Genomic DNA, 25,645 nt, shown 5'->3' on the forward strand with positions numbered 1-25,645 from the left:
TTTTTTTTTTTTTGTGGTACGCGGGCCTCTCACTGTTGTGGCCTCTCCCATTGCGGAGCACAGGCTCCGGACGCGCAGGCTCAGCGGCCATGGCTCACGGGCCCAGCCGCTCCACGGCATGTGGGATCTTCCCGGAATGGGGCACGAACCCGTATCCCCTGCCTTGGCAGGCGGACTCCCAACCACTGCGCCACCAGGGAAGCCCCCCTTTACACTTTTGAATGAACTATGTGAAGACTTTCCGAGTCTGTGTTTATCACGTCATTAACATTTTCTATGTTAGGAAAATTAAAACATAACAATGCTTGGGGTCGTTTCCTGCAGGGGTTCTGTCCAGGCTCCTGGGAGTAGGACAGAGGGACGTGGCCCCTCCTCTCCCAGCCTTTGACCATCCCCACCTCCCTCTGGGTGAGGACAGAGGGAGCTCAGGGATTCAGGAACCCCTGCCCGCCTCACACTTTGTGCCCCTGTACCTCTTCCTCTGTGTCCCTCCCCCTCCTCTGGATGTGGGGCTGCACAGACCTCGCCACACCCCAGCACGTGTGTGCACACACCCCCCACACACACCCCTCCTCGGCACCCCAGAGGACGTGGCCCAGCAGATGCAGAGGGGGTTGTTCCTCCGGGGCTGGGTGTGCTCCTGGGGTCCAGCTCGGCCCCTTTCTGTTACCCTGACCTTGGATCTCACCATTTTCTCTCTGGTTCCTTCTTCCTCCTTCCCGGCTCCTTCTCTGTCTCCATACCCTTTGACTGACCGACTTCCCCTGATAGAACCTGGTAAGTGAGCCTGGGAAGGGCTGGGGCTGGGAGGCATGCGGGGCACTGTGGGGAGGAAGCTTCGGTGGGGGGCGTGCTCCACCTGCTGTGGGCACAGCTCAGACGGCCCACCCCCTCGGGCCCCAGGTCCTGTGGAGGGGCCAAGGTGCAGGGGAGGGAGAGATGTCGGTGTCAGCTGCTCAGGGCTGTCACAGGCTGCCGGCTTTGGCTATTAGTGCCCCTTCGGGCATTTAATTGGTCCTCTCGGTCTGATGGATGGATTCCACGCCAGGGAGACTTGGAAACTCCACAGCCCAACAGGGCCAGAAGAGCGTTGCCTGCACAAACCGCGGGATCCCCTCTGGGCTGGGGGCCCTGGAGGACCCGCTGCTTGCCTAGATCCCAAAATTGGCAGTGCCCTTATTTTGCCAATTTGTAGTTGTAAGTAGAAAAACCTCAAGAGACAGAGGGTTAACATGCATTTATTTCACAAATGTATCTGAGCACCTAAGAGACAGCTCCAAGGGCATCAGAATCTTGTGAATCTCGGGCTTTGCTGAGGGTGTCTTTTCCAGCCTTGCTGGGACCACCCCTCTCTGATGGTGTAAAGGCTTCCAGGTTGCCTGGCTGCCCCTCTCTCAGCAGGAATGGGTTCTGGGAGGAAGCCCCTCAACATCCCTGGACAACCAAGAAGAGAGGCGTGCCTCCCTGCCAGCCCCTGGTTCCACAGGAACACATGCCCAGAGGGGCTGTACCGGGGTCTGGGCTGAGGGAGGGTCATGCAGGCCGAGCAGGAGGACGTGTCCTCCTGGCGCTGAGAGCCCAGGTCTGTAACCCGCTGAGCATCTCAACCAAGGGTCGGGAGAGGCTCTTGACTGGTTAGTTCCAAATCACAGGCCACCCACCTAGGTTGGAGGGGGCTCGTCTGGGGGTAATTTCCCCCCATGCAGGAGGTCGAATCACTTTCAGGGCAGACCAGTCTCCCACCTTCAGCAGTAGCTCCTCCTCCTCATCTGAAGACTTGGGTAGCATGGAGAGAGAGATCACACGTTTTGTGTGAGGACAAGCCAGGTGGCATCTGAGGGCCCCGTGAGCTTTGGCCCTGATTGGAATGATCAGAAACGCCTGACCTAGAGTGAGGCCTCCCCACCTGAAACCATGGCCTTGGGCTGCTGGGCTGTAGAAGAACCAGTGAAGGTCCTGGTGTCTCTGCACTATCCGGGATTCTGTGTCCTCCCAGCCACCACGGCTGGCCACAGAGAGGGGCACATGGGGGTTCACATTGCCACTCAGCCATCTGGGTGGTTCCCACACCACGTGTAAGCAAGGCAGCTTTCCCCCGATTGACATGGTCCAGAGGGATGACGGAGGAAAAGCAGTGTCCTGCTCTGGCCCTCATGCCCTATCCTGTCCAAGCCAACCATGGATGCTTATTTGCTTCTCTCCTCTCCCTTCTGACCCTCTTTCTTCTTCTTTCCTCCATCTCCCTGCCGGGTCTTACAGCTGGCAAGTGCCTCTCCAGTTGGGGTCACTGGGGCAGAGGAAGGGAGCAGGAGATGGAAAATGAACCAAACCCTCTGCAAGGGACATTGTGGGCATCTGATGGGGTGAGGAAGGCAGAAAGAATTGGAGGAGACTTCCAGAAGGCCTAGACATGGGCAGAAGGGTCAGGGAGCCAGGCCAGGATCGCCCAGGGGAGGCCAGGCCACTTTGGAGTCGGGGGTAGACAAGCCCTGCTTCAGCCCCGGTGTCCCCTCTGACTGGTTTCTTCTCCATTTTGATCCAGGGCCTGAACAGCATGTTCGAGGTGTACCTGGTAGGGAACAACTCTCACCACTTCATCATCTCCCCAACCTCTGTCCAAGGGAAGGCAGACGTTCGCATCCGGGTGGCCATCCCCCTGGACTATGAGACCGTGGACCGTTACGACTTCGACGTAAGGCCCGCTCACCCTCTCCTTGGCCGGGTGGGGGATTTCAAGGGAGGGAGGGTGGTGGCACCGTCCCCTTAAATCCCCGCTTCCACCTCTCCCCATTCTTCCCTCGTGGATCTGACCCAGAGAAGCCCACTGAGCCATGGCAGGGGCTAGGCCGGGCCTCCTCTTTTCCAGGAGGATGAGGAAATGTCCAAGAATTGAGTGGAATTTCGTTAGGTACCGTCCGAGCCTCAGAAGCCCATCAGGAGACCCTGCTGCCCAGCGTCAGCCAGCACGGCCCCCGTTAGCCCCTTCCTTCCCAGCAGATCCTGTGGCCACCCTAACCCTGAGTGCTGATGGAGGGATTCACATACACCTGGGATGGGCAGTGACTCAGACTGGTGCTCTGGGTTGGAATGGGCAGAGGCCCCAGGGGGACTTAGGGGAACGAGGGCTCCAGGAGCATGTGAGAGCTTACCTGGCCCCTGCTCTACGCATCCAGCTCTTTGCCAATGAGAGTGTGCCTGACCACGTGGGCTATGCCAAGGTGAAGATCACCCTCATCAACGAGAATGACAACCGGCCCATCTTCAGCCAGCCACTGTACAACGTCAGCTTATACGAGAATGTCACCGTGGGGACCTCTGTGTTGACAGTCCTGGTGAGTCTCCGCTCTCCTGCAGGGCAACTGAGCTCTGGGGTAGACCATCAGGAGGCATCCAGAGGGATCCAGGGAGTCTGAGCGGTCAGGGAATGGGGTGCCCCCAAGCCCTCAGAGGCTGTGATGTTAGTATACTAGAGCATCTGGACGCTTCATGACGGGCTTCCTTGGCCAGGGCGGCCCTGTGGAAAAGGGACCAACCTGGGGAAGAATGAGGTTGGGCCCAGGATACTTTGGTTTTCTGCCTTGTCCCTGAGAGATACTGAGCCTGGGTGGGCCAGGAGCCCTGGACCTGCCCTCTAATGGGGTGGACAAGCGCCAGCCATCTCTCAGGAAGGTGATCCTCTCTATCTGCGCCTGTACAGACACCAGGGAAGAATGGGCTCCTTGAAGATGCCTGGACATCCCCAGCTGTCTTTGGCTGGGACTTTGACAGGGCACTCCTCCCAGTGTCCATTTGTATCCATTAGTACTCGTGGTCGCAAGGGACAGAAACCTTTAAGTGGCTCAAGCAAAAAAGGATGGGCTCATGTAACTCAAAAGTGTAAGTGGTTTCAGGCATGGCTGTATCCAGGCACTCAACTGAGCAGGAATCTGACTTCAGCTCTGGGCTCTGCTTTTTTGTATTAGCAGAGAGGGACACCAGCACCCTTAGGCTCACTTCTCGCCAATTTATCAACCCCAGTGGGGGAAATAATAATCTTTTTCAGTCGTTCCAGCAAAAGTCCCAGAGCTGATTCTCATTGACCCAGCTTATTGGGCCACCCGGGAACCAATCATCATAATTCTGATATGCCAGAGATGGGTCATACTCCCCTAGTGGAACGGGGTGTTGGGTCAACCCCATTCATATTATATGGGCTGAAAATGGGACAGGATATTCTATAGCGGCTTCTGTTATCAGAACAAAGAGGGTTGCTGAGCAGACCAAAATGGTAGATGTGTGCTACACAAGCTCAGGGGCTTGCCCATAGTAGGTGCTCAATAAACGTTATGGAGTTTAACTCGCTGCTGCCCCTCCCTGCCCACTGAGGCCCCCAGCGTCCTTCCACTTCTTGCTCCATTCTCACTCCAAGCACAGAGGTTGCCCGCCGATCTCAGGCCCCTGCTCCATAGTGCGTTTACTCTACAGAAAGATGGTATGAAACTGTTTTGAGCCCCCAGGCCCTTCCCACCTGACAGTTATTAATATTTCAAACAGATGTTTAGCTAGGCAGGCCGTCAGATGTAAACAGTAAGTCTGCTGCGGCTGTTTTCCTCCCACCTGCTTCCCCAGCCCGTGGCTCTGCCAGCTTTCACCAAGTTGCTCATTGCAATCAGTCACCTGGTGCCTGAGGCCCCTTGGGCCCTCCTGCAGCCTCTAGGGGCCCAGCCAGAGAGCAAGTGCCAGAGGCTCTGGCCTTCTGGACCCAAAGAGAGCCTCTTCAGCCCCCCAGCCACCTTCCAATGTCAGGATGAAGGACACCCAAGCAGCCTGTCCCCCACAGGGCCTGGAGCCACATGGCAGAGAATTCGGATGTCAAGCCCAGGCTTGGCGGGTGGCCGGCGATTCCTTCGTGTCGTTCTTGCCGGGGATGGAGGGTCTCACTTTGCAGTCCCCAGTTCCTGTGGCCCTGGCAAGGGTTGAGGGGAGCCTAGTGGGCAAGGTGGTGGGGGGTGAAGTGTGGAATGGCACACCTCTTGGCTGATGGCCGGCTGCAGGTGCCAAGGATGATGTGTGAAGCCCAATCCCATCTGGGGTTGGCACTGGAGAGTAGCTTCTCAAACTGGGTTTCCTCAAGCACTGGAGCAGTTCCTGGGCCTGCATGGACCCCTGCCCGCTGCCTATGACCCCTTTTCCAGTCCCTCTCCCAATGTTTAGCAGATGTGTTCAGTCCCCTCTGTGGCTACCTGAGGGTCTCCGTCCAGGGCTGGCTCATCTGGGCAGCCTCTAGTTCCTCAGTGTGTCTGTCCAAGCCCTGCCCACCTTCCTATCAAACCCTCAGCCCCAGGGTTTATGGAATTGTGCAGCTCTGAGGGGGCTGTTTCACCCAATGATAAGCTCTAGCAGCAGGGCTGTGTGTCTGAAGGAGCTCAGGTCCTGAAGTGAAACAGTGGGTCCTGCATCCCTGCCTTCTCTGTGCGCTGGTCTAACTGTATTACCTCTAAGAATCTTCCCATCCGCAGAATGGGCATGAGTTTCCCACCCCGACTCCCGCTGCCACCAAGGCTGCTAGGTGTGAATGACAGATGTGAAAGCATCCCCTGGTGACCCCCACTCACCGTCATCTCTCTGTCTCCCCAAGGTACTTCCAGAGCTCCTAGCAGGGGGCAAGTTTCACGGCCACAACTGCCACACCCACTGCCCTGGCCTCTCCCACCCTGCCCTTCTCCACTCAGACCCAGGGTTAGCCCAGTCTCTCTACCTCCTTTGCTCCAGGAGGGGCTGAAATTATAGCTGTCTGCTCAGGGACTGTGAAATTCCTTCTCCCTGACCTTTTCTGGGATGTTATTAAAACGTTTCATGGGCAGTTGTGTCAGAAAAAATAATTATGAAGAAAAGGAAAATGTTGCAGTTTGCACTGAAGGCCAGGGCAGAGCCTGCTGCAAGGGGCCTCCCCACCCCACGCCATGGCCCCATTTCTGTGCCGCATCACCTGTCCTGGGGGAAGGCGGCAGTTCACCAGGGAGCTGGGAAAGCCGGAACAGGAGGGGGCCGTCGCCTGCAACCTGGGCATCCCAGATGGGATGGCATCCCTTCTCACCTCCCTGCTCCCCGGGCCTTCCTCAGCCCAGGTTTTGAGGCCCTTACAGCCCCCAGTTATAGAAAAATGAGTTTCCACTGGTGGAGGGGAAAGAGCGGGGATGTAGCGGTCAAAGACTTGACCTTGAGCCCCAACTCTGAAGGGTGACCACATAGGGGAGGGGCGTGTAGGGGCACATTTACCCACATATGTTTGCTTGTGGGGTGTGTGGTTGTATGCGTGCACGCACACAGGCATGCCCTTGTGTCTGTGCCTTTATGTGTGTGTGCAACTACACGCACTCAGATACGTGTATATAACACGTATGCATGTGTAGGTTCCTGTATGACGCTGGTGGCTCCCCATCCTCTAGGTTGTATGGTTTCTTTCCCTCTCATATCCCCAGGCTGCTCTGATTCTCTCCTTCCAATCCTGCCTCCTGACCTGATAATAGGGGTTGGGTGGGAAGGCCATGGGGTATCTTCCTAGGATTCTGCTGGGCTTCGGGCAGCCCTGTAGCCTGGCCGATGGCTACCTGGGGCCTGGTGGGGTTTGTGGGTGCTGCTGGACAGTAGGAGAGCAATCTGAACGTTCAACAAATGTTTTTTGAATACCCACCACTGTGTCAGGCACATGGCCCTGAGGATACAGTGGTGATGTGAGTCTTGCCCTCATGAAGTTTATAGTCTCTTGGGAAAGCCTGATGTTAGTACTAAGAAGTGAATCTTTACATTAAGCGTTACTTGCTGTGATGGAGAGAACAGGGAGCTATGAAAACCTGTAACAGGGCATCTGACCTTGACTGGGGTCAGGGAAGCCTTCCTTGAGGAAGTGGCGTTTGAGTAGGCATTAACAGGTAAGCGAATGGAGAGAAGCACATTGGAGAAAGAGGGAATAGCATGTGCAAAGGCCCTGTGGCTGGAATGCAGTGGCGGGGGTGTGATGTGCAAGGAAGTGGAGTGCTGCTCCTCTGAGGCGGCGAGGGTTGGGGGTGGGTTCAACTGTCTCTCCTGAATTGCACCCACCCCAAACATAACCACTGGGCTGGTGTTCTGATAGTGGAGAAGTCTTATATCAACCCATCCACATTCTCTTACCTATTCCATCCTGGTGGCCCATGGCCAGCATTTGGGAAACAGCTGGCAGAAGGTGTTCCTGGGATGTGCAAGGAGCCAGCCTGGCATTCTGCAGTATGGAGCTCGTGTCCCCAGATTTATTAGCTCCATGTCCCCTGGGCAGTGAGAGGGGGACACTGAGGAGGAGGAGCCTCCAGGAGGGCAGGTCTTCCCGCACTCCAAGAGGCCTTCCCTCCCTGCTCCAGGGGCGTGGGGCACAGCAAGGATGGGCAGAAGATGGAGAGCCGGACAAGACAGGATTCTTCCCCAGGCAGGAATCAAAGCAGGAAGGAGAGGTACATAAGAGCCTTGATGGGGCAGGTGCAGGGCCAGGACCAGCTCAGTTTGCTCAGCCCAGGGATGGAATGTCACCCCTCAACTCCAGGCAGACAGAGTGGCCTGTGGGGGCTGAAAGGCATGACTCCTCTCTCCCCTCCATGCCCCTCTTCCCAGCCAGTCCTTGGGAGGCTGGTACCATCTTGGGCAGGGCCCTGAATCCTGTTCTGTTGTGGACCGGTCACTCCTTCTCTGGGATTTGGTTTTCTTCCCATCACATGAGGAAAATAGTGCCTGCCCAGCCTGCATTGGCTGGGCTGTTGGGAGGCTCCAGTGTGGTGATGGGGATGTAAATAGGTAAGGGATTACAGACCCAAGTTGTGGTTCTTATTATCATCGGCCTTAAAGGGCCCCATCTGGCCGCCCTTCAGCCTGTGTGTATGCCCAGCTCTGCGAGGTGGGCCTCTTTCCTCCTCTGTTACCTGGGAAGATACCCTGACAGGATCCTACCTGGGAGAGTTGTCGTGAGAGTTCAGTGGAATGGTTGGTGAAAGACACTCAGTGCCGAGCCTGGCCGGGAACACTCAGAAAATTTCAGCAAGTCACGCCAGCCTCCCGCCTGAGCTTTGATGTAGCCAGGACTCGCTCGGAGTCCTGTAACCGGAGCATGTCCCTGAGCTTCTGGGGCCCCATCGTCCTCGTTATAAAGTTAGATGGTTGGGCCGATGCTGCTTCAGGGCCTTCTGGCTCCATGCGGCTTAATTCCAATGCACTCTGCCCAAGAGGAAAAGTTGATTTTGGCTGTTTAGTTTCACTCCTGGCAACACAAACATGCTTCCTGTCCTTTGAGGGTCCCTCACCCGCCCACTGTTCTCTAGAGCTCCCTTGCCTGCCCTGCCCTCCCTCTCCCAGCCTCCATCTGGAAGTTTGTTGAAGGTTCCAAGGTGGCCACTTCCCTGCTCCTGGAGCTCACCAGCTTTTCCTAGTCGTCCAGCCTGGCCTCCCTCCCCAGGGGCATCAACAGAGGCAGCCCTGTTCCTGCTGGTCCCCTTCACTCCCTCCTCCCCTGCTCGCTGACACCAAAGGAAAAGGTGTGTGTGATGTCACTGCCCCAGGCTGACCCTGGTGAAGGGCAGCCTCAGTCCTGGAAGAACTGAAATGCAGCGTGCCTCTTCCATCAGCTGTCAGGCTGCGGGGCCTCTTTCCCAGCCCTGAGAGCCTGCAGGCTCAGGGCACACCACCCACCCCTCCATGTTGCAGAATCCGAGGAATTTAACATGGGCCTCACCCCGGGTGCTGGGAACTCGATGGCCCAGCCAGGTGGTCTGGGAAGGCCAGTCCCCTGCCTCGGCCTCAGGTGGTGCTCCCTGGTCCCTCTGGCCCCTTGCAGAAGGACTTGCTGCTCTGCAAGTGAGGGGCCACCTCCCAGCTGCGTCAGCACCTGCAGGAGGGAACTTTAGGAGCAAAGCTTTGAAACCAGGGAGACTCAGGTTGAAATTCTGCCCCTACCCTTGCTGTCCCTGTGACCCTAGACAGATGCCTGGCTGTGTCTGATCCTAAGTCCCCAAAGTTTGCTGTGGCAATGATAGTAATTATATCTATCCCGTCATTTTAAAAAGATGCATTTCAGACCGCTTACACCCAGAAAGCACTGGGTGACTGACAGCTGTGCTTGCTAGTGCTGTTGCTGTTTTTCTTCTCCACCATCATATTTGGGGGTTAGTGGAGCTTCAGAGAACACTGGCTCTTAAACCTAGGTCTCTGGGTTCCTGGATGCCCTGCCTTTGGCTCCGACTTCACTGGACACTGGGTCCTCTCAGTTGACACACTGGTGAGTTCTTGTCTGTGCCCGACCCTGGGCCTCTAACACTCAGGCCCCAGCGTTAAGGAGCAGAAGAGAGAGGTTAAATGAGGATGCGGGAGGAGGGCTAAGACTCAGAGGAGGCAGGCAGCAGGTGTGACAGGAGGACTGGCTTCATGCATGTGCGGCCTGGGCATTTGCTTGGGAAGCTGGAAGTAGGAGGGCCTCACCCTGGGTTTGATGCTCTACTATCGCAATCTTGAGATTCTTAATGTTTGAACAAGGGGCGCTGCATGTTCATCTTGCATTGGAAAATTATGCAAATTATGTAGCCTATCCTGGCTATAGGAGCTCCATAATTCTGTGCCCAAAGGAGCTCTGTGGTTGTCCGTTGTTTTCGTCTATTCCCACGTTCTATCGGCACTGGCTCAGTAATCGCTTGCCTTGTGCCACACTCCAAGCAAGGGCCCACCGAGCTTGTTTCGGTTCCAAACGCTGCGTGAGAAAACATCCCACACTTTGCGGCATAAAGCAACAACCATTTTGTTATGTTCGTGGATCGGGTGGGTCAGGAATATGGAAAGGGCCCAGCAGGGGAGCCCTTCTCTGCTCCTCCAAGTCTGGGGGTGACTGTAGCCACTGGCGGCTCCTCCCTCTGTCTGGCGCCTGGGCTGGCCTGGCTGAAGGACTGGCTCAGCCCGACACTGTGTTCTGAGCCCCTGCCTGTGGCCTCTCCACATGGTACAGGCATCTCAGGCATGGCTTGTAGAGAGAGCTCCTCAGAGGAAGCCTCTGGGAAATGAGTGTCCCAGGAGAACCAGGCAGAAGCTGCGTGGCCTTTTGTGATCTAGCCTAGAGGTCATGCTGCATCTCCGCTGAATGCTATCGGTTACAGTGAGTCACCAAGGCAGGTTCACGTTTAAGAAGAGGGGCTGTAGACCCTCCCCAGCTCTCAATGCTCCGTTCCTGAGATGCTGCACGTGAGCGTGGCTCTGGGAGACAGCCAATTCCCGCTCCTCCTGGGTGTTGTGCAAACATAAGCAGAAGAACAGAAGGGGGGAACCCTTCAAACCCCGTTATCAGCCTGGAAGTGTTCTCTGCCAATAGTGGGAGGAGGGGAGAGAAAAGAGAGTAATCCCAGGCACTCCCTGGCCGGTAAAGCTCCAGTGCCCTAGGCCTGGGTTGGCAGTCAAGGTCCCCACACCCTGGCCCTGAGCCGCTTTCCAGCCGTCTGCCCGCTACACCTCTCACACCCCTTCTCTCCTGCCTGACCAGAGTCCCCAGCTTCCCTGCTCACCCTCTGTACCTCCTCACACCCCTCCCCCACCTAGCTCTCCCTCCCTCCTGTCTGAGACCATCAAAAACCTGCTGACCCTCAGAGCCAGCCCAGTTGGCAGCCTCCCCATAAGAAGCCATCTCCCTCTGGTAACGGGCACGTGCCCACCTCCCCCGAGGTCCTCCCCCTCCTCTCCAGGTCCCCTGCGTGCCTGCACCTCACTTTCCCTGGCTGCTCTCACCACTCCTGTTGGGGCAGCATGGCTCATGTCCTCTTCTGCCCACTCCACGGAGAACCTCCTGAAGGCAGGTTCTCTCTGTCTGGGTGTCCCCATCCCTGGGCTGTGTGGCACAGAGGAGGTTTGACTCCTGTGGTCTGGAGTGTCTAGGGCAGCTTCCTCGAAGAAGGGATGGAGGCAGAGGTCTCATGGGGAAACTGAGGCACGGAAAGGGTAAATTATACACTCAAGTTCACCCAGAGAGTCAAGGGCAGAGATGTTTGTCTGAATCCAAAGCCTCGTACCCCCATGTTTCACTGTGTGTGCCAGGCTCCCAAGCACCCGCTCTGGCGATGGGCACAGGGGGAAGACTGCTGGACAGGGAGCCCCGAGGCCTGGGCTCTAGATCACTGACTCGCTCTGTGACCCTGTGCCAGTCTCATTCCCTCTCTGGACCTTGGCTTCCTCCTCAGTCCAAGGAGAGGGTAAACTGGATGCCCTCTGATTATCCTTCCTAGGTCAGGGGAAGTCTGGGGATGCAGACCCCAGGCCAGGAACAAAGGCAAGGGTCCAGAAGGTGCAATGACCACCAGATTCCAGGATCCCTTCGGCCTCCTAGTCCTAATCAGGGCATGTGATTACAAGGTCAAGGCTGAAATGTGCCCAGCCCTTCAGCCTGCCTCTGCAGACAGGTATGCAGGAGCTGACCTTGCTTCCTTGGCTGCTGCTGGCGGAGCCGGGTGCCCTGTGAGCCCCTGTGTCTCCCCTATAGAAGCCTCCCCTCTGCCCCTCCCAGAACAGGACTCTGCACCCTCTGGGGGAAAGGGGGCTCCCAGATGCAACTACCATACTCCTTCATTCAGTGACTAATTTATCGAGGGCTTGGAATGATGGCAGTGAACAAGACAGACAAACATCCGTGTATGTACCAGGGGCGGAGACAGATGGTGAATAAGGAAATACAGAGCATGTCAGAGGGGGATGCATGCCTTGGGGGAAGTATAGCTGGGGGCAGTAAGGGAGGAGTGCTGGGGGTGGCATTGTTACTGTATTCTACCAGGTGGTCAAGGAAGGCAGGCCTCTCACAGAAGGTGACCTTAGACAGAGCCCTGAAGGAAGGCAGGGGAGTCTGAGTTGAGGATTCTGCAAAGAGCTGCCCCAGGCTGAGGGAGCTGCAGGTGAGAGGCTTGAGACAAGAGCCTGCTGGTGGGTGGATATGCAGAGAAAGAGGGAGGACCAGAGGAGGTCAGGGCGTGACTGTGCTGAAGAGGGGCCAGATGGACCACGGAGGCTGCTGTGTGGAGAGTAGGCCAGGGGGAGGGGCGGAGGACACCCAGGTGGGAGCGGGCGACTAGGTGAGAGACGACGGCCCCAACCACCCAGGTGACAGTGGAGGTGGGGAGAGCTCTCGTAGCCTGTGCTCGGGTCTGAACAGCGGCTCCACCATTCTCCTCCCCAGACCCAGCAAGGCACACCCATCTTCATCCCCACCGGGCTGCCAGGTGCGCCCTGTACCTTCACAAACACTGAAGTGGGTGGACAGCCCCGGGTTGGAGTCCTGCCTCAGCTTCTCACCAGCAGGTTGGCTTTGGGCAGGCTATTCACTGTCCCTGAGTTTCGGTTTCCTCCTCTATATAATGGGCAGAGTAATTCCATCTCAGCAGTGTTGTAGGGTGATGTGTGGAAAGATAGTGGTCTGGAGCCCGCGCACAGCAGATGCTCTGGTTGTGGTCCCAGCCCCTGCTGCAGGCCAAGCGTCCAGTGTTATCCGTGCTGCTCTGCAACAGTGTCCTCGCCCTGTTTCTGATAGCATTGCTTCAGTTCCATTCTATCATTGTGTAAAGCTGCTGACAGAAATTGCCAATGTGAATTATTAGCAAGTTTGGGAGATAATAGCACCCAATGGGCAGGCCCCATCCAGACGCTTTAGCAAAACCCAACAGAGGTGGGCAGGTCAACACAGGAAAGTGGAAGCAGGACTCCTGGCATCTGGGTCCCCTCAGCTGTCCTTCCCCTTCCTCCTGCCTCCCTACCTCTGCTGTCTTTCCCCACCCCCTCCTGACACCCCTCACCACAGGCATCTTAATTGATCTCATTGTTCTCCAATCCCTACAGACCCGAGACTCCAGCTGTGCTTAAACAGAACAAAATCTCTTCCAATTTCCCCACCGTTTAAAAGAAAATTGAATTCTTTATCTGCAGCCTGGGGAGGGGAAGAGAGAGGCTAGACACACACACACACACACACACACACACACGCACACGCACAAGCACACATAAATAGTAGTCACCCTAGCCCTGCTCCCAAGCTGGCCTGGAAGGCCTTTGTAGACACACTGTCCCCCATTTGGGGGGTGTCTCGGCTGTACTTCTGCGCCCCTTTAATCTGCTCTTTGGTTCATCTCCAGTCAGAGTTGCCAGGCACTGGGAGGAAGCTGAGCTGGTTGATGGTGATTGACGGGTCCAAGTTCCTCTGTCTGTCAGGCCTCAGTGCTCCTCGGATGTGTTTATCTCTTTAATCTAAATATCAATCCGTAAAACCAAAATGGGATGGAATTAGAGGTAGGACAGGTGCTAAGGAGAGAGAGGGAGAACAGAGCTGGCTGCCCGCTGCCACCCTGGGCTTCTGGAAGGACCTCGGCAGGGCCTGTGGGTTGGAGGCCGCAGGGGGCCACCTGAGACTGGCTAGAGCCTGGGTCAGAATGGAGAGCGGGGCTCCCCCAGCTCTGCCCCTGAAGTGGATTGTCCCAGGCTTTGTTCACGGTCCAAAAGTTTCCCGCCATTTAGTCGCTCGACTACTGGATTTTTGGCAAATTGATCTAAACCCTTGTTTCCCATCAAGCCTTTGATGCCTCCCTCATTGGCGCCTCCAGAATCCCCCATCCTTGACAGGAGCGGCTCTGTCTGCTACTGACCTTTGCCCCTTTGCAAAAAAAACTGGAAGGATGCTGTTGTTTATCGTCATAGGCCTGGTGAGCGGGTGTTGTGAGCTTAGTAAATGGCAAGTACTTTACAGAATGTTACTTATTTCTTCTGCACCCATTGTGCAGAAGAAAGAAACAGAGGCCCAGGGTGCTGAGTAACCTGTCCGGGGCCAGCCAACAGTGAGTGACCAAGCCAGGATTCAAACCTGGGTCTGCCTGATTCCAAAGCCCCGGGTCCCCCTCCCGTTTGCTGGTCACCATCAGGCGCCCATTCCCACGCTGGGCTCCAGCCTATTGTTGGAATCAGCGGTCTCCAGGGTCCAGGAGATGGGCCTAGCGCTGGCCTCAGAGGCCGGAGTCACCCCATCACTGGGTGACCTTGAGCAGGTCCCTGGCTCCCAGGGCCCTGGTGTCCTCATCTGTAAAATGAAGGGATCGTGCTGGCTGCCCTCTAAGGCCCCCTGTGCCAATGACGTGTGACCACCGGCCCCCGACAGCCCCCTCCTGCACTGAGAGCTGTGATTCCCCGCCCTCTGCGCCTGTCAGAGTCCCCCTTCAGTAGGGTTGCTGCTGATTGTTCCTCTCAGGCAGTCGCTCAGAGGACATGAGAGGGAAGAAAATATACCCCCTGGGTGAGGGGACGGTGGGTAGCTGTAAGCGTGGCCAGGGCCAGAAAGTTCATCAATGCAGTAAAGCCAGTGGCTGTACAAAGTCCACCTGTGCCTTGTGCCGGGAGGGTCAGGAGCCCCGGGACCAGCCGACAGGGGAGGGGCCCAGGCGTGAGAGCTCGTCCTGGGAGCAGGTGGGAGAAAGGCTGAGGGAGCAGGGAGAAGGGCCGCAGAGGTTTAGGGAGAAGTTGAGCAGGGCCTGTGGGTTTGGGATGGCTTCATCTTGCTGCATAATTCTTGTCAGAGGGGATGACAGCTGTGGCTCCTGTCACCTTGTTTCCCTACTGGCTCAAAGTCCTGTATGCCCATTGGTTTGGTTAGTGTTTTTCAAACTTTTTCTTACCATGGTCCATAATAAAAACCACATTTAACTTCATGACCCAGAATACACACTCAAACACGCACATCCACGTGTAGAACAAAACAGTACTTCCCTACTAAGTGTGATAGTACACCCTAGTTGTATTTTATTCTGCTAGATTTCATTTTTTTATGAGAACTTTTGAGATCTGCTATCTTAGCAACTTTCAAGTATACAATAAAGTATCATTAACTGTAGTCACCATGCTGTATGTTACATTCCCAGAACTTATTTTATAATAAGTTTGTACCGTTTGATCTCCTTCACTCATTTTGCCCACCCCCACCCCTGCCTCTGGCAACCAACAATTTGTTCTCTGTAGCTATGAACTCAGTTTTGGTGGTGGTGTTTGTTTAAATTCTATATATAAGTAAGAGCATATGATATTTGTCTTTCTCTGTCTGACTTATTCCACTCAGCATAATGCCCTCAAGGATGTCCATCCATGTTGTCACAAATGGCAAGATTTCCTTCTTTTTTATGGCTGAGTAATATTCCATTGTATGTATGTGTACTGCATCTTTATCCATTCTCCATCAGTGAACACTTAGGTTGTTTCCATATCTGGGCTATTGTGTAAAAAAAAAAAAAATGTGTTGCCATCAGCGTGGGAGTTCAGATGTCTTTTCAAGTTAGTGTTTTCATTTTCTTCAGATAAATATCCAGAAGTGGAATTGTTGCATCATATGGTAGCTCTATTTTTAATTTTTTGAGGAATCTCTGTACTGTCTTCCACAGTGGCTGCACCAATTTACATACCCACCAACAGTGCACAAGGGTTCTCTATCCACATTCTCATCAACACTTGTTATCTTTTTGATAATAGCCATTCTAATAGGTATGAGGTGATATCTCATTGTGGTTTTGATTTTCATTTCCCTGATGATTAGTAATGTTGAACACCTTTTCAAGTACCTGTTGGCCATCTGTACATCATCACTGGAAAAATTCCTATTCAGATCCTCTGCCCCTTTTTAAAATATTTATTTATTTATTTATTTATTTATTTGGTTGCACCGGATCTTAGTTGCGGCTTACCTGCTCCTTAGTTACAGGCAGGTGGGCTCCTTAGTTGTGGCATGCATGTGGGATCTAGTTCCCTGACCAGGGATCGAACCCAGGCCCCCTGCATTGGGAGCACGGAATCTTAACCACTGTGCCACCAGGGAAGTCCCCCTCTGCCCATTTTTTAATCAGATTGGGTTTTTGCTAGTGAGTTGTATGTGTTCTATAGACATGAATATGAAGCCCTTATCAGATATGTGATTTGCAAATATGTTCTCCCATTCAGTAGGTTATCTTTTCATTTTGTTTGTTTCTTTTGAAGTTTGGAAGCTTTTTAGTTTGATGTACTCCATCTGTTTATTTTTTAATTTGTTGCTTTTCCTTTAAGTGTCAAATCCAAAAAAATCATCACCAAGACTGATGTCAAAGAGCTTCCCACCTATGTTTTCTTATGGTTTGAGGTCTTATATTTAAGTCTCTCATCCATTTTGAGTTCACTTTTTAAATTTTTATTAGAGTATAGTTGATTTACAATGTTGTGTTAGTTTTAGGTGTACAGCAAAGTGATTCTGTTATACATATACATATATTCATTCTTTTTCAGGTTCTGTTCTCATATAGGTTATCACAGAATATTGAGTAGAGTTCCCTGTGCTATACAGTAGGTCCTTGTTGGTTATCTACCTTATATATAGTAGTGTGTATATGTTAATCCTAAACTCCTGATTTATCCCTCCCTGCCACATTTCCCCTTTGGTAACCATAAGTTCGTTTTTGATATCTGAAAGTCTGTTTCAGTTTTGTGAATAAGTTCATTTGCATCATTTTTAAAATGAGATTCCACATATAAGCATTATCATGTGATATTTGCTTTCTGTGTCTGACTTACTTCACTTAGTATGATAATCTCTAGGTCCATCCATGTTGCCACATATGGCATTATTTTGTTCTTTTTTATGGCTGAGTAATATTCCATTGTATATATGTACCACATCTTCTTTAACCATTCCTCTGTTGATAGATATTTAGGTTGCTTCCATGTTTTGGCTATTGTAAATAGTGCTGCAATGAACATTGGGGTGCATGTATCCTTTTGAACTATGGTTTTCTCTGGATGTATGCCCAGGAATGGGATTGATGGATCATATGATAGTTCTATTTTTAGTTTTTAAAGGAATCCCCATACTGTTCTCCATAGTGGTTGTACCAATTTACATTCCCACCAATAGTGTAGGAGGGTTCCCTTTTCTCCACACCCACTCCAGCATTTGTTTGTAGACTTTTTGATGATGGCCATTCTCACTGGTGTGAGGTGATACCTCACTGTAGTTTTGATTTACATTTCTCTGATAATTAGTGATGTTGAGCACCTTTTCATGCGCTTTTTGGCCATCTGTATGTCTTCTTTGGAGAAATGTCTATATAGATCTTCTGCCCATTTTTTGATTGGGTTGTTTGTTTTTTTGATATAGAGCTGCATGAGCTGTTTGTATATTTTGGAGGTTAATCCTTTGTCGGTCACTTCATTTGCAATTATTTTCTCCCACTCTGTGGATTGTCTTTTCGTTTTGTTTATGGTTTCATGTGCTGTGCAGAAGCTTTTAAGTTTAACTAGGTCCCATTTGTTTATTTTTGTTTTTATTTTTATTACTCTAGGAGGTGGATCAAAGAAGATATCACTGCGATTTATGTCAAAGAGTGTTCTGCCTATGTTTTCCTCTAAGGGTTTTATAGTGTCCAGCCTTACATTTAGGTCTTTGATCCATTTTGAGTTTATTTTTGTATATGGTATTAGGGAATGTTTTAATTTCATTCTTTTACATGTAGCTTTCCAGTTTTCCCAGCACCGCTTACTGAAGATACTGTCTTTCCTCCATTGTGTTGTCTAGCCTCTTTTGTCATAGATTAATTGACCATAGGTGCATGGGTTTATTTCTGGGCTTTCTATCCTTTTCTGTTGATCTATATTTCTGTCCTTGCGCCAGTACCATACTGTTTTGATGACTGTAGCTTTGTAGTATAGTCTGAAATCAGGGAGCCTCATTCCTCTAGCTCCATTTTTTCTTTCTCAGGATTGCTTTGGCTATTCGGGGTCTTTTGTGTCTCCAGACAAAATTTTAAAATGTTTGTTCTAGTTCTGTGAATAAAAATGCCATTGGTAATTTGATAAGGGTTGTACTGAGTCTGTATATTGCCTTGGGTAGTATAGTCATTTTGAAAATATTGATTCTTCCAATCCAAGAACATGGTATATCTTTCTATCTGTGTCATCTTCAATTTCTTTCATCAGCATTTTATAGTTTTTCAGAGTACAGGTCTTTTGTCTTCTTAGGTGGGTTTATTCCTAGGTATTTTATTCTTTTTGATGCCATGGGAAAAGGGATTGTTTCCTTAATTTCTCTTTCTGATCTTTTGTTGTTAGTGTATAGGAATGCAGGAGATTTCCGTGTATTAATTTTGTATCCTGGAAATTTACCTAATTCATTGATGAGTTCTAGTGGTTTTCTGGTAACATCTTTAGGATTTTCTATGTATAGTATCATGTCATCTGCAAACAGTGACCCTTCTTTTCCAATTTAGATTCTTTTTATTTCTTTTTCTTCTCTGATTGCCATGGACTTCCAAAACTATGTTGAATAAAAGTGGCAACAGTGGACAACCTTGTCTTTTTCCTGATCTTAGAGGGAATGCTTTCAGCTTTTCACTGTTGAGAATGTTAGCTGTGGGTTTGTCATATATGGCCTTTATTATTTTTTTTATGCTTTTTCTGCATTTATTGATATGATTATATATTAAGAGAATAAAAGGAAAAATTAAATTAGTTAATTTTTGAATGTTAAGTCAACCTTGCATACCTGGGATAAAACCTAGTATGTGATGTATTGTTGAATTTGATTTGCTATTATTAAGAATTTTGGGGTTTATATTCATGAAGGATATTGGTCTGTAATCTTTTTATGGTAATGTCTTTCTCAGGTTTTGGTATTACATTTATCCTTGTCTCATAAAACGAGTTTATTAGTAATCCCTTCGGTATGTTTTAAAAAGTTTGCATGAGATGGGTCTTATTTCTTCTTGAATATTTGATGGGATTCACTGGGGTTACCATCTGGTCCTGGAATTTTCTTTGGGGGAAGCTTTAGATTCATTTTCCTTAATAGATATAGGTGTATTCAGATTTTTTTGGTTATTTTTCATGTGAATTTTGGTAACTTTTTTTGGGGGGGGGCATTTCTCCTTTCATCTCAGTTGTTGAAATTTTTAGCATAAAGTTGTTCATAGCATTCTTTTTATTATCCTCTAATGTCTGTGGGGTCTGTGCTGATAATCTCTTTTTCATTCCTCCTTTTGGGGTTTTCTCTTTTTCCTTGATTAGCTAGAAGTTTGTCATTTTTGTTTATAAGTTCAAAGAATCAACTTTTGGCTTTGTTAATTCTCTCTATTATTTATTTTCTATTTTATTGACTTTCCTCTTATTATAATTTATTTCTTTTTTACTTTTTTTTTAGTTTCTTAAGATGGAATCATAGGTCATTGATTTTAGATTTTTCTTCTAATATAAGTATTTAAAGTGATGGATTTTCATCTAAGCATTCATAAGTTGTATCAAGAAAAATTGATATTCAATACATTCTTTGTCATTTAGTTTAAAATTTTTTCTTTTTCATTTTATTTTTTATTGAAGTATAGTTGAATTACAATATTGTGTTAATTACTGCTATACAAAGTGACTCAGTTATACGTATAGATATATTCATTTTTCATATTCTTTTCCATTATGGTTTATCACAGGATATTGAATACATTTCCCTGTGCTATACAGTAGGACCTTGTTGTTTATCCATTCTGTATATACCAGTATGCATCTGCTAATCCCAAACTCCCAATCCAACTGTCTCCCATCCCCCTCGGCAACCACCAGTCTATTCTCTATTCTGTTTCTGTTTCATAGATAGGTTCATTTGTGTCATCTTTCAGATTCCACATAAAAGTGATATCTATGGTATTTGTCTTTCTCTTTCTGACTTGCTTCGCTTAGTATGATACTTTCTAGTTGCATCCATGTTGCTGCAAATGGCATTATTTCATTTTTTTATGGCTGAGTAATATTTCATTGTATATATGTACCACATCTTCTTTATCCATTCATCTGTCAGTAGGCATTTAGGTTGTTTCCATGTCTTGGCTATTGTGAACAGTGCTGCTATGAACATAGGGATGCATGTATCTTTTTGAATTACAGTTTTGTCTGGATATAAGTATGGCCTTTATTGTGTTAAGGTAAGTTCCCTCTATGCCCACTTTCTGGAGAGTTTTTATCATAAATGGGTGTTGAATTTTATCAAAAACTTTTTCTGCATCTACTGAGATGATGGTATGGTTTTTATTCTTAAGTTTGTTAATGTGGTGTATCACACTGATTGATTTGAGTATACTGAAGAATCCTTGCATGCCTGGGATAAATCCCAGTTGATCATGGTGTATGATCCTTTTAGTGTACTGTTGGATTAGGTTTGCTAGTATTTCGTTGAGTTTTTTCTGTGTCTATGTTCATCAGTGATATTGGCCTGTAATTTTCTTTTTTCATGGTATCTTTGTCTGGTTTGGGTATCAGGGTGATGGTGACCTCATAGTATGAGCTTGGGAGTGTTCCTTCCTCTGCAATTTTTTGGAAGAGTTTAAGAAGGCCAGGTGTTAACTCTTCTCTAAATGTTTGATAGAATTCGCCTGTGAAGTCATCTGGTCCTGGATTTTTGATTGTTGGAAGTTTTTAAATCACAGTTTCAATTTCATTCCTTGTGATTGGTCTGTTCATATTTTCTATTTCTTCCTGGTTCAGTCTTGGAAGGTTGTAGCTTTCTAAGAATTTGTCCATTTCTTCTAGGTTGTCCATTTCATTGGCATATAGTGGCCTGCAGTAGCCTTTTATGATCCTTTGTATTTCTGTGGTGTCCATTGTAACTTCTCCTTTTTCATTTCAAATTTTATTGATTTGAGCCCTCTCTTTTTTTTCTTGATGAGTCTGGCTAAATGTTTATCAATTTTGTTTATCTATTTAAAGAAACTTTTGAATAGCTTTTAGTTTCATTGATCTTTTCTATTGTTTTCTTTATCTCTATTTCATTTATTTCTGCTCTGATCTTTATGATTTCTTTCCTTCTACTAACTTTGGGTTTTCATTGTTCTTCTTTCTCCAGTTGCTTTAGCTGTAAGGTTAGGTGGTTTATTTGAGATTTGTCTTGTTTCCTGAGGTAAGATTGTGTTGCTACAAACTTCCCTCTTAGAACTGCTTTTGCTGTGTCCCAAGGTTTTGGATCATCGTGTTTTCATTGTCAATTGTCTCTAGGTATTTTTTTATTTCCTCTTTGAGTCCTTCAGTGATCCATTGGTTGTTTAGTAACATATTGTTTAGCCTCCATGTGTTGGTGTTTTTTATAGGGTTTTTTTTGTAGTTTATTTCTAATCTCATAGCATTGTGGTCTGAAATGATGCTTGATATGATTTCAGTTTTCTTAAATTTACCAAGGCTTGATTTGTGGCCCAAGATGTGATCTATCCTGGAGAATGTTCCATGTGCACTTGAGAAGAAAGTGTATATTATTCTGCTGCTTTGGGATAGAATCTTCTATAAATATCAGTTAAGTCCATCTGGTCTAATGTGTCATTTAAGGCCTGTGTTTCCTTATTGATCTTCTGTCTGGATGATCTGTCCATTGATGAAAGTGGGGTGTTAAAGTGCCCCATTTTTATTGTGTTACTATTGATTTCTCCTTTTATGGGTGTTAGCATTTGCCTTAAATATTGAGGTGCTCCTATGTTGGGTACATATATATTTCCAATTGTTATATCTTCTTCTTGGATTGATCCCTCAGTCATTATGTAGTGCCCTTCTTTGTCTCTTGTAATAGTCTTTATTTTAAAGTCTATTTTGTCTGATGTGAATATTGCTCCTCCAGCTTTCTTTTGATTTCCATTTGCATGGTACACCTTTTTCCATTCCCTCACTTTCAGTCTGTACGTGTCCCTAGATCTAAAGTGGGTCTCTTGTAGACAGCATATATCCGGGTCTTGTTTTTGTATCCATTCAACCAGTCTGTCTTCTGTTTGGAACATTTAATCCATTTTTATTGCCGGTAATTATTGATATATATGCTCTTATTGCCATTTTGTTAATTGTTTTGGATTTGTTTTTGAAGGTCTTTTTTCTTCCCTTCCTCTTTTGTTCTCGTGTGATTTGATGTGTATCTTTAGTGTTGTTTGGATTGGTTTTTCTTTTTTTGTGTGTGTAGATTTTTTGGGGGGGATTGCAGATTTTTGGTTTGCGGTTCCCATGAGGTTTTGATATAGCAGTCTATATATGTACAAGATTGTTTCAAGATGCTGGTCTCTTAATTTCCAGTGCATTCCCAATATCCTGTATTTGTACTCTCCTTTTCTCACAGTTGCTGGTTTTGATATCATATTTGTGTGTGTGTGTGATTTCTTACCTTTGCATTATGTTTGCCTTTACCAGTGAGCTTTCCCATTCATAATTTTCTTGATTCTATTTGTGGCCTTTTCTTTTGCACCTAGAGAAGTTCCTTTAACATTTGTTGTAAAGCTGGGTTTGTGGTGCTGAATTCTCTTAGATTTTGCTTGTCTGTGGCTTTTGATTTCTCTGTCAAATCTGAATGAGAGCCTTGCTGGATAGAGCATTCTTGGTTGTAGGTTTTTTCTTTTTCATCACTTTAAGTATATCATGCCACTCCCTTCCGGCCTGCAGAGTTTCTGCTGAAAAATCAGCTGATAACCTTATGGGGATTCCCTTGTATATTATTGCTTTTCCCTTGTTGCTTTTAATATTTTTTCTTTGTCTTTAATTCTTTGTCAGTTTGATTAATATGTGTCTCAGCATGTGCCTCTTTGGGTTTATCATACTTGGGACTCTCTGTGCTTCCTGGACTTGAGTGTTTCCTTTCCCATATTAGGGAAGTTTTTGGGTATAATCTCTTCAAATATTTTCTCAGGCTTGTTCTGTCTCTCTTCTCTTTCTGGAACCCCTATAATGTGAATGTTCATGCATTTAATGTTGTCCCAGAGGTCTCTGAGACTGTCCTCATTTCTTTTCATTCTTTATTCTGTTCCATGGCAGTGATTTCCATCATTCTGCCTTCCAGCTCACTTATTTGTTCTTCTGCCTCAGTTATTCTGTTATGGATTCCTTCTAGTGTATTTTTCATTCCAGTTATTGTATTGTTCATCTCTGTTATTTAAATCTTCTAGCTCTTTGTTAAACTACTTTTGTATCTTCTCAATCTGTGCCTTCATTCTTTTTCTGAAGATCTTGGATCACCTTTACTATAATTACTTTGAATTCTTTTTCAGGTAGGTTTCCTATCTCCTCTTCATTTAGTTGTTCTTGTGCGTTTTTATCTTGTTCCTTCATCTGGAACATATTTCTTTACTATCTCATTTTGTCTAACTTTCTGTGTTTGTCATCTCCTTTCCACTGGCTCCAGGATCATAGCGCTTCTTGCTTCTTCTGTCTGTCTCCTCGTGGTTGAGGTTGGTCCTGGAGCTTGTGTAGGCTTCCTGGTTGGAGGGATTGGTGCCTGCCCACTGGTTGATGGAGCTGAGTCTTGTCCCTCCACTGGGCACGGACATGTCAAGGGTTGTGTTTAGAGGTGGCTGTGAGCTCAGTATAACTTTAGGCAGCCTGTATGCTGATGGGTGGGACTGTGCGCCTATCCTGCTGGTTGGTGGCCTGAGGCATTCCAGCAGTGGAGCCTGTAGGCTGCTGTAGGTCTTGATGCCAAAATGGCGAATTCTGGAAGAGCTCATGCCAATCAGTATTCTCTGGGGCCTCTGCCACCAGTGTCCTTGTCCCCTCAGTGAACCAGAGCTGACCCCCACTTCCCCAAGAGACCCTCCAAGATTCATAGGTAGGTCCAGCCCAGGCTCCTATAGAGTCACTGCTTTGTGCTGGGTCCCAGTGTATGTGAAACCTTATGTGAGCCCTCCAAGAGTGGAGTGTCTTTTTCCCCCAGTCCTGTGGAGCTCCTGCACTCAAGCCCAGCTGACCTTCAAAGCCAAATGCTCTGGGGAATTCCCTGGCAGTCCAGTGGTTAGGACTCAGCGCTCTCACTGCCAGGGCCCTGTGTTCGATCCCTGGTCGTGGAATTAAGATCCTGCAAACCATACAGCACAGCGCTCCCCCCCCCAAAAAAAAGCCAAATGCTCTGGGGGTTCCTCCTCCTGATGCCAGACCCTCAGGCTGGAGGGCCTAACGCGGGGCTCAGGACTTTAACTCTTGTGGGAGAACCTCTGCGATATAATTATTCTCCAGTTTGTGGGTTGCCCACCTGGGTGGTATGGGATTTGATTGTCACAAAAGTGCCCCTCCTACCGTCTCGTTGTGACTTTGACTTTGAATGTAAAATATCTTTTTTGTTAGGTTCGAGTCTTTTTTGTTGCTGGTTGTTCAGCAGTTAGTTGTGATTCTGATGTTTTCATGAGAGGAGGTGAGCTCAAGTCCTTCTACTCTGCCATCTTTTCCAGAATTGAGGGACTGCTTTTAGCTTTGATGCTCGCTGTCTCTTTCCTCAGCGTGTGTTGGCCATTATCCCTTTGATGGGGTGTGCAGGTGCAGTGGTCCTTGCACACTCCTGGGACAGTGGGGCAGCCCTTGGCGCCTGCTCATGGGTCTCCTAGGGGTGGCTGCTCTCTGAGCACTCACAGGATGGTGGGGCAGGGCTTGGCACGTGCTCACAGGTCTCCTAGGGGTAGCTGCTCTCTGCACACTCCCAGGATAGCAGGGCAGCGATTGGTGCCTGCTTGCAGGTCTCATACCAGTGGCCCGTGCCCACTTCTGGAGCCCAGAATAGCAGCAACAACTCATGCACACCCCCCAGAGCTCCTGTAGGTGGTGTCCTGTTGCCTGGGAATACTCACAGGGAAAGGAGCTCTTACAGGCATTCTGCCCCTCTCCTCGCGCACCTCCCCAATAATGGCACCTCTCTGATGGGCCCTGGCTTCTTCCGAGTAGCCCCTCAGTTGCCACAGTCCAGCCTCTTAAGGCTGTCTTGGTGAAGCCAACCCCAGTCCTCTCCCTGGGTCTGACCTCTGAAGCCTGCACTTCAGCACCCAGCCCCGACCCACACCGACAGATGAGCGTCTGAGGCTGGGGAGTGCAGGGCGGCAAGTTACAGTGCAGGTTACTCTCTGTTTTGCCTTCTGCAAACTGGTTGCTGTGCTCTCCTCCTAGGCTCCGAAGTTCCCCTCTATCCAGGCTGATCTACCTGCTGGTGCAGGGACTCTCCAGGGTGCAGGAACCTTTCCTCCTTCACAGCTCTCTGTCTGGGGCACAGGCCCTGTCACCGATTCCTTTCTTTTTTTTTTTTTTTTTTTTTTCTCTTGTCCTACTTGGTTACATGGAGGTTTTCTTACCCTTTCAGAAGTCTGAGGTCTTCTGCTGTCATTCAGTAGATGTTCTGTGTGAATCGTTCCACTTGTAGATATGTTTTTAATGTTTCTGAAGGAGAAGGTGAGCTCCCCATCCTACTCCTCCACCATCTTGATCCCCATCCCCATTTTGAGTTAATTTTGTGCATGGTATAAGATAGTGGTCCAGTTTCATTCTTTTTCACATGGCTGTCCAGTTTTCCCAGCACAATTTACTGAAGAGATTGTCCTTTCCCATTTGTATAGTCTTAGCTCCTTGTCATGAATTAATTGACCATATATACATGGGTTTATTTCTGGGCTCTTTATTTTGTTCCATTGACCTGTGTCTGTTTTTATGCCAGTACCGTACTGTTTTGATTCCTATAGTTTTGTAGTTTGAAATCAGGAAACATGATGCCTCCAGCTTTGTTCTTCTTTCTCAAGGTTGCTTTGGCTATTGGCGGTTTGTTGTGGTTCCACACAAATTTTAGGATTTTCTGCTCTGTTTCTGTGAAAAATTCCAT

General features: G+C 48.8%; 1 protein-coding gene across 1 annotated transcript in view; it reads left to right on the top strand.

The window, feature by feature from the left end:
- The window catches only part of CDH23 (cadherin related 23), a 377,990-nt gene that overhangs the window by 201,811 nt on the left and 150,534 nt on the right, over nucleotides 1-25,645 (top strand). Inside the window, exons 11-13 of the mRNA XM_055081216.1 lie at nucleotides 772-777; nucleotides 2,543-2,692; nucleotides 3,174-3,332. Coding sequence (XP_054937191.1) covers nucleotides 772-777; nucleotides 2,543-2,692; nucleotides 3,174-3,332 — 315 coding nt within the window. The remainder of the gene's footprint in view (nucleotides 1-771; nucleotides 778-2,542; nucleotides 2,693-3,173; nucleotides 3,333-25,645) is intronic.

The sequence above is a fragment of the Physeter macrocephalus genome, chromosome 20 (genome assembly GCF_002837175.3).
Source record: "Physeter macrocephalus isolate SW-GA chromosome 20, ASM283717v5, whole genome shotgun sequence".
Lineage (NCBI taxonomy): Eukaryota > Metazoa > Chordata > Mammalia > Artiodactyla > Physeteridae > Physeter > Physeter macrocephalus.